The sequence below is a fragment of the Merops nubicus genome, unplaced genomic scaffold, assembly GCF_000691845.1.
Source record: "Merops nubicus isolate BGI_N331 unplaced genomic scaffold, ASM69184v1 scaffold14213, whole genome shotgun sequence".
In the NCBI taxonomy this organism is placed as follows: Eukaryota; Metazoa; Chordata; class Aves; order Coraciiformes; family Meropidae; genus Merops; species Merops nubicus.
Genome location: NW_008601053.1, coordinates 1 through 7,836, shown reverse-complemented (window position 1 = coordinate 7,836; position 7,836 = coordinate 1). Strand labels below are relative to the sequence as shown.

Genomic DNA, 7,836 nt, shown 5'->3' with positions numbered 1-7,836 from the left:
GACCACTTGCAGGGAGTCAGGAGTGTCTGTCTGTGGAGTGCACTCCACAGAGCTTCCTGGTTCAGGGCAGACCTCCTGACTCTCCCTGGAGCTGGGCCCCGGTCCGTTTAGACCTTGGTGAACGCGGGCTAATCAGGTGAGAGTCTCTGTGTGGGCGCCTTTTTCGTATTTGTTTAGCTTTCTGGTCTGGCTGTTTCCCTTGTCAACTATTGGAAACCTCGGTTCTCTGTTTATACCACCTGTTGTGGTCTGAGTCATGTCTTATCTGGGATCGTTGGGGGTGGCATCAGTTATATACAAGCTGGTTGACTTGTTTGTACCCCTGGCAGTCAGTCATGTCATGAAGTTTTTGCTTACAATACAGTCTACTTATTGGTTTCTCCTTCTGCTGGTTATGTCATTCATGTTAGGCCTAGGCATTGGCGGAACACCTGTGCAAGTCATGCAATGGTTAATAAATTACAAGTATAGTAAGTGTTGCCATGCTGCATTCTGACACTCCCAGCATTACTTGTTCAGACAGAAGGTTGATATATTTTGTCATTTCAGGAGATGCTGAAGAAGTGCCACCTGTGTATGGAATCAATTGTTCAAGCCAAAGATAGACAGGCTGCTGAAGCCAACAAAAATGCAAGCATACTTTTAGAGGAACTAGACTTGGAAAAGGCAAGTTGACAGAGTTTAGAGCTGTGAATATTTGATAAAATTCCAATTTCAAGTTCATTCAAGACTGTAAGATCGATGACAGTATGTATTAAAGTATAGAAGTTGGTGTAATTAACATAATTACAGTGTCTAGAGATGGACACCTTGTTCAGGTAATCTTTGAACTTTACTTGGGTTGCTATTCAGAGAAATCGGATCAAAAAAACTCCAACTATTTCCTCTGAAATAATACTGTACCAAAAGAAGGATTTTTGAGTGTATTTTTTTTTGTCGGTTCTATGATAAATGGGCATTTTCCAGTCACAGTGGTGTGGATTTTAGGTCTAAACCATATTTTGTGTCTTAACTAAAAAAAAAAAAAAAAAAAAAGTGAAAATATATTGTATAAAAAGTATGTACTAGATACAGCATATTAAAAGTACGCTGTGGTTACTAGAGGCAATAGCACTGTAGTGGAAATTGGATAGACAACTCAAAATACACATGTAGTGACAAATGTGCACAGTTTCTCTTCAAGCTAGCTTAAGCTGTTTTGATTCCTGATCTTTGGAAGGGAGATGGGTGTTGTTGGGGTTGTACTGCTGAGACACACAAGGTTGCACAAGAAAGCCTGGAAACATGTCTTGGAAGACTGACTTAGGTTTATATGGTGTCTGTTCTCTGTTTCTATGCTGTCCTTCTGTGAACAAGAGCAGTCTGTTTGGGAGAAAAATACACATGGAAATATGGATCATAGAGAATTTAGCTTCTGTGTTGTAAATGTGTTAGTCTAAAATACAAGTTGAGCATCCTAGGAAGTTGAAAGCATTTAGCTTTTCATGAAGTGTGTTGTACATCTTGTAGTAACTCTTCCACGTGCTTGACTTTTAGCTAAGGGAAGAAAGCAGGAGGCTGGCTTTGGCTGCCAAAAGAGAGAAAAGGAAGGAGAAAAGAAGGAAGAAAAAAGAAGAACAACGACGAAAACTAGAAGAAATAGAAGCAAAAAATAAAGAAAATTTTGAACTTCAAGCTGCTCAGGAGAAAGAGAAGCTAAAACCTGAAGGTGATTTTAGATATTTGCCTTATTTTTAAAACAGTCTTGATTCTATTCCTGGTGTTACAAATGGTTTTTCCTGACAAAACTTAAATACAAGGTTTCTTAGGACCTGTTGAGCATTCCTTTGCCTTTACCTTTTCTATTAAGCCAATAGATAAACGTGATGGCTTCACTAAGAGTTACGGGTCAACTTTACCATGAGGATGGTGTTGGCTTGGTTTTCTTTTTAATTCCAGATCCCAGTATTTAAAACCAAGTAATTCTTTTTTTTCTTTTTAGCTCACAAACAGAATGGTGATAAGTATTAGGTGAATCAACAGACAATATGGAAAATTCCAAATATGCATCCTTATGTTATTATCCATTGAAACCTGGCTGTTCTGTATCTTGTGGCATGAGTTTCATGTGGTTGAAGAATGAAAAAAAAAAAAAAAAAACCAAACCAAACCAAAACAAAAAAAAACTGAAGAATGGTTTCCACTGTTTGTTCCCTCACTCTGGTAGACTGAAAGGACATTTGATAGATCAAGTGTGATGTGGGCAACAAAAGCATGCAAGTATTCTCAAGCCTGCTAAAAAAGTGCTGTTTTTTCACTCTTCCACCAGATGATCCAGAAGTCCCGATGGAGCCTCCCAGTGCTACTACTACAACCACCATAGGGATATCTGCAACTTGGACAACATTAGCGGGTTCCCATGGGAAGAGGAACAATACCATCACCACAACAAGCTCCAAAAGGAAAAACAGGAAAAACAAAGTAGCCCCTGATAATGTTCAGATCATATTTGATGACCAACTCCCAATTTCCTATAGCCAATCAGAAAAAGTGAATGGGGAGTCGAAGAGCAGCAGCACGAGCGAAAGTGGTGACAGCGACAACATGAGGATTTCCAGCTGTAGCGACGAAAGCAGCAATAGCAACAGCAGCCACAAAAGTGACAATCATTCTTCCACAGCCGTTACTAACACACAGAGCAACAAGAAGCAACCGTCGGTTCTCGTCACTTGTCCAAAGGACGAGAGGAAAGCAGTTACTGGCAAGTCATCCATCAAGTAAGTTGCTGTGGCAGCACAGCTTTAAGGTGGTGGTTGCCCTACGTTTGAACGCTGTGACCTTGTCTTTGAGGACTTGGGTTCTTAAATGGGTTGTTGGGAAGAGGATAAGGCAGTGCTTCCCTGCTGTGGTGCATATGTATGTAAGGAGCATAAATGTTGCTGCAGTATGAACTTGAGCTTAGTAGATTCTGACGGCAGAAATCTTCCAGTCGACCTGGAATGAAGCAACTGGTGGGAGATTTTGAGATGTAACCATCTTAATTTAAGGAACTTCTTAATAGTATTCGTGCTAAAAGAGAAAAAGAGGGAGGGGGTGGAGCAGGGATGAAATTCAAGTCATCTACTTTTTTTTTTTTAAATACTGTGTAATGACGTCACTTAATTTCTCTTGAAGGTTGTCTGAAGTTATTAATGAAGTGACGAGTAATTCCTTGTCGACTTGTACAAAATCTGGTCCCTCTCCCCTTTCTTCTCCAAATGGAAAGCTAACCATCGCTAGTCCTAAACGTGGTCAGAAAAGGGAAGAAGGATGGAAGGAAGTTGTGAGAAGGTAAGCAGAACATTCCTGTGACTCCCCCTTGTTGAGTCACTCCTGTGACTCCCCCTTTTCCAGAATGTTTCATCTACTGTATCCCTGTCTGGCATTACTGAATGACATTCTTAGCAGATCTGATAAGTAACAGCAATTTTGTGAAAACTGAACCATAAATTTTAACGTAGTCTTTACTCAACTTGCCCAGTGCTTTGTGCTGTGGAAGCATTTCCCAGTTAATATTGTTTCTTTTTTGTATAGATCCAAGAAGGTTTCTGTTCCTTCAACTGTGATTTCCAGAGTCATTGGCAGAGGAGGATGTAACATCAATGCGATACGTGAGTGCACGGGAGCACACATAGACATTGACAAACAGAAGGACAAAACTGGAGATAGAATAATAACGATAAGGTAAGCAGGCAGCTTGATTTGCTCCTTCCTGGGGGATTTTTTTTCATTGTACAACACTTCTCTGTATAGAAAAAAGAAAAAGCTTGACCTTGTTGTCCACTGAAACATCATGTTGTGGCAGGGGAGATGAATGGGTTGGGGAAACCAAGAGAACAGCTGGTTGGTGCCACCCCATGGGTATAAAAGACTTTTGAGATAAGGGGACAGCTTACAAGTTAGGCTTCTGTGTTTAGACTTGTTTAGAGATGGCTATACATGTAGGTGTATGTGGGGAAGTAAACATTTTAACCATATTGGGTTTTTTGGAGTCAGACTTCTCAACTTGACCTTCTTAAATAATTGTCAGCAGTGAGAACATGCCAGACTGGGTCTTCAGGTAGAGAAATATTTTTCTGTCTGCATTAGCGTGACGGAAGGCAGGCTGGAGCATGTGTTGGACATACTTCACTATAATGTATGTAAATGCTTTAGATAACACTTTGCCTTTTCTCTTCCTTCTTTTCTGTAGGGGTGGCACAGAATCAACAAGACAGGCCACACAGTTGATCAACGCTCTCATTAAGGATCCAGATAAGGAAATTGATGAACTTATTCCAAAGAACCGCTTGAAAAGTTCGGCTGCAAACTCCAAAATAGGGTCGTCGACACCTGCCACCACTACAGCTGCTAACAGTTCTCTCGTGGGCATCAAAGTGACCACTGTAGCTGCTTCGTCAACGTCTCAGACTGCCTCCGCACTCACCGTGCCTGCAATTTCTTCAGCATCTGCTCACAAAACCATTAAGAACCCCGTGAATAACGTGCGGCCTGGTTTCCAAGTTTCTCTTCCATTAGCATATCCTCCTCCGCAGTTTGCACACGCTTTACTTGCTGCTCAGACTTTCCAGCAAATCCGTCCGCCTCGGTTGCCCATGACACACTTTGGAGGTACTTTCCCACCAGCTCAGTCCACATGGGGCCCGTTTCCCGTTAGGCCGTTGAGCCCTGCAAGAGCTACCAACTCACCGAAACCTCACATGGTGCCTCGTCATAACAGTCAGAACAGCGCCGGTTCTCAGGTGAATTCAGCAAGTTCTTTGACAACCAGTCCAACAGCTACAACCAGTTCCGCAGCTTCTACTGTGCCTGGTTCTTCTGCAAACAGCGGTCCGAGTTCACCTTCAGTTAGAAGACAGCTGTTCGTCACGGTCGTGAAGACATCGAACGCCACGACCACCACAGTGACGACCACGGCGAGCAACACGAGCACAGCGCCAACGAACGCCACGTATCCGATGCCAACTGCCAAAGAACACTACCCCACGTCTTCCCCCACGTCTCCCTCTCCCCCCGTGCAGCCGGCGGGCGTTTCCAGAAGCAGTCCTTCCGACTGCGCCGCGGCCTCTCCCAACAAAGGCGCGCCGTCATCTGATGCGGAGGTGGGTAGCCCACCGGCGGTGGAAACGGGCAGCTCCACCAGCAGTAGGCAGCCCGGTTCTGGAGGCGGCAGCTCTTCCGTGCACCCCGCTCATCAGCAGCCTCCGGGAGCTCCTCTGCAGGAGGCCAGGCCCCCTCTCCAGCAACCTCAGGTTCCCGCGCCAGATTCTCGCATGGTTGTGCCTCCAAGCTTAGCAGCGACGAGCTCATCTGCTCCTGTGGCAGGTCCAACGAGCACCCCGAGGACCTACCCCGTGTCTCAGACATCAGTGGGGTCTTCCCAGCCCACAGCTAAGATGGAGACCCCGGCCATCAGACCGCCCGGCCATGGGAGCGGTGGCGTCCATAAGAATCCAGCTCCTGTGCAAAATTCTTCTGTTGCGGTCCTCAACGTGAATCACATCAAAAGGCCCCACAGCGTTCCTTCTTCAGTGCAGCTTCCTTCTACCTTAAGTACACAAAGTGCTCCTCAGAATTCAGCCCATCCAGCAAACAAACCCATGGGTAACAATTTCAGTGCTACTTTACCATTCGGGCCCTTTAGTACGTTGTTTGAAAACAGTCCTACGTCTGCTCACGCCTTCTGGGGAGGTTCCGTCGTTTCATCTCAGACAACACCAGAGTCTATGCTGTCAGGAAAGTCGTCTTTTTTGCCAAATTCAGATCCTTTACATCAGTCTGATACTTCCAAAGCCCCAGGTTTTAGGCCACCGTTACAGAGGCCAGCTCCAAGTCCCTCAGGTAAGTCCGTGTTTTTTGTTCATACCTTAATAATACACTTAAAGAGCAACTGCTGCTTTTGTCTTCTTCTGAAGCACCACCTGACAAATCTAATTAATTGTTCTGCAGCTGATGAGCCTGACAGAAGTCGGGTTGAGGCGTTCTTTTTGCCCTTCCATTCTACTCTTCCGTGATAGCTGAGATAATAAAACTCTTTGCTGTCGTTTCCACCTCCCTTCCCTACCACCAGCTAATAACCATTCTCGTTTGTGACAACTTGCTTCTTGCCCTGAGGCTGCAGAAAAATACGCAGCGTCCTCAGGACATTAGGATGGTGGAAAAAAATCGTCTTTTGAGGTGAACTTTTAATAAGAGGTGTGTTTTCTTAACTACTGAATTCGATCAAGAAACTGCATTTCATTGACTTCTTGAATTTCGTAGAGAAATGTTTGGCCTTCTGCACAGAGGGGCTGTCGCAGAACTTGTTTTTGTTGCTCCCAGAAAGTCAGTACCGTCTGTGCCTGATGCAGTAGGACCTGTGAGTTGTTTATGTAGCTTTGTTTATGAGCAAGAGATGCAACAGCTGTTTTGTTTTTTTATTTTGTGAATGTCATGGTGTGGAGTAGCTTTTGAGGCTCTCTCCATGAATTTTGTAGATTTAATATTTCGCTTTGTTCTTAGCATTTTGACTTGGGCACTCTCTACGCTGTGTATCACCCGAGTACGCCTCTGGGTTCTTGAGTAAAACAATGCTCCCACCACGGGCCTACTTTTATCTCAACAGTGTCTTTTTTGGAAGGCTGCAGGCGCAGCAGATTAACTCAGAGGTGTCTGTAGACTCAGGAAGTATTACCTTTAGTTCATAGGAAAGAAGAACCTGAGAGTGTGAAGAATTTGGCAAAATGTCAAGATTGGATCTTGATAAATGAGAATCTCTTGTCATGTGCTTTATGGGCAGGGGAAAGATGTGAGTGCCCCAGCAGCTGGGTGGTAACGAGCTTCCTTAATGGTTTTTGAAACTTAAAATCCGAAGGTGGTGTTGTTCCGTTGAGGAGAATATTATAGGGGTAATAATTCTTGAATTTAGAATACCTTGGCTAATTAGTGCTCTTTGAGTTTCACAAAATATGTTTTTCCTAAGCAAGTGAAAATGTATCCCTGGGTTGAAAAAAAACAACCACCACTTCATTGTTGATCCTGGTATATGTAGACATCGTTCTTCAACTAAAACATTAATGGAGAAGGTCTTTCAATATTTAGTATTATTTCTACCATTCTTGATACAAAATCATACTTCAGAAAATACACAAACCTAGAACGTTTAAATTACAGGTTAATAAAATCTTCAGTTCTGTGTCTGATGTCCAGTTATATCAGAAGGTGTTACATTCCCTTAATTTATTTGTGTGCGAGGTGCCTGCATTCTAACATAAGAGTTGTTCTTGATTTATGTATACAACAGAACTGCCAAGACTTCGAGAATATGAAGACTCCTAGCTTGCTTTGGAAAATAGTAACACACACACCCCTAATTAGATAAAAGTTTTCCTTCTTTCTTGATTATTTTCATGATATAGGTGACCTCTTGATGGATATTTTGGAGTACTGGGAGTCACTTGTGCCCATTTCTCTCCTAGGTATCGTCAGTATGGATTCACCCTATGCTTCTGTAACACCACCTTCTACACACCTGGGTAATTTCGCCTCCAACCTTTCGGGAGGTCAGATGTACGCCCCTGGGGCACCTCTTGGTGGAGCACCTGCAGCTGCCAATTTTAACAGACAGCATTTTTCCCCGCTTAGTTTATTGCCTCCATGTTCATCAGCATCAAACGGTGAGCTTGAGTCAATGTGAAACTAGTTGAGAAGCTGTTGTACAAACTGTGGCCTTGTACACTGCCAGTTTTAGGTAGACTTTTCTAGTTGTGATAATTTTTAACTTCAGGGTTTTAGAAACTGTTTTTAACCTCTACAGAATCATAGAATCCTTTTGATTGG

General features: G+C 43.4%; 1 protein-coding gene across 1 annotated transcript in view; it reads left to right on the top strand.

Annotated features, from left to right (window-relative positions):
* ANKRD17 (ankyrin repeat domain 17) overlaps window positions 1–7,673 on the top strand; it is a gene marked incomplete at both ends in the record, with an annotated part of 36,718 nt that extends 29,045 nt beyond the window's left edge. The window contains 7 exons of the mRNA XM_008937887.1: window positions 550–666; window positions 1,537–1,708; window positions 2,309–2,756; window positions 3,154–3,309; window positions 3,553–3,702; window positions 4,211–5,859; window positions 7,476–7,673. Coding sequence (XP_008936135.1) covers window positions 550–666; window positions 1,537–1,708; window positions 2,309–2,756; window positions 3,154–3,309; window positions 3,553–3,702; window positions 4,211–5,859; window positions 7,476–7,673 — 2,890 coding nt within the window. The remainder of the gene's footprint in view (window positions 1–549; window positions 667–1,536; window positions 1,709–2,308; window positions 2,757–3,153; window positions 3,310–3,552; window positions 3,703–4,210; window positions 5,860–7,475) is intronic.
* Between the last annotated feature and the right edge of the window lie 163 nt (window positions 7,674–7,836).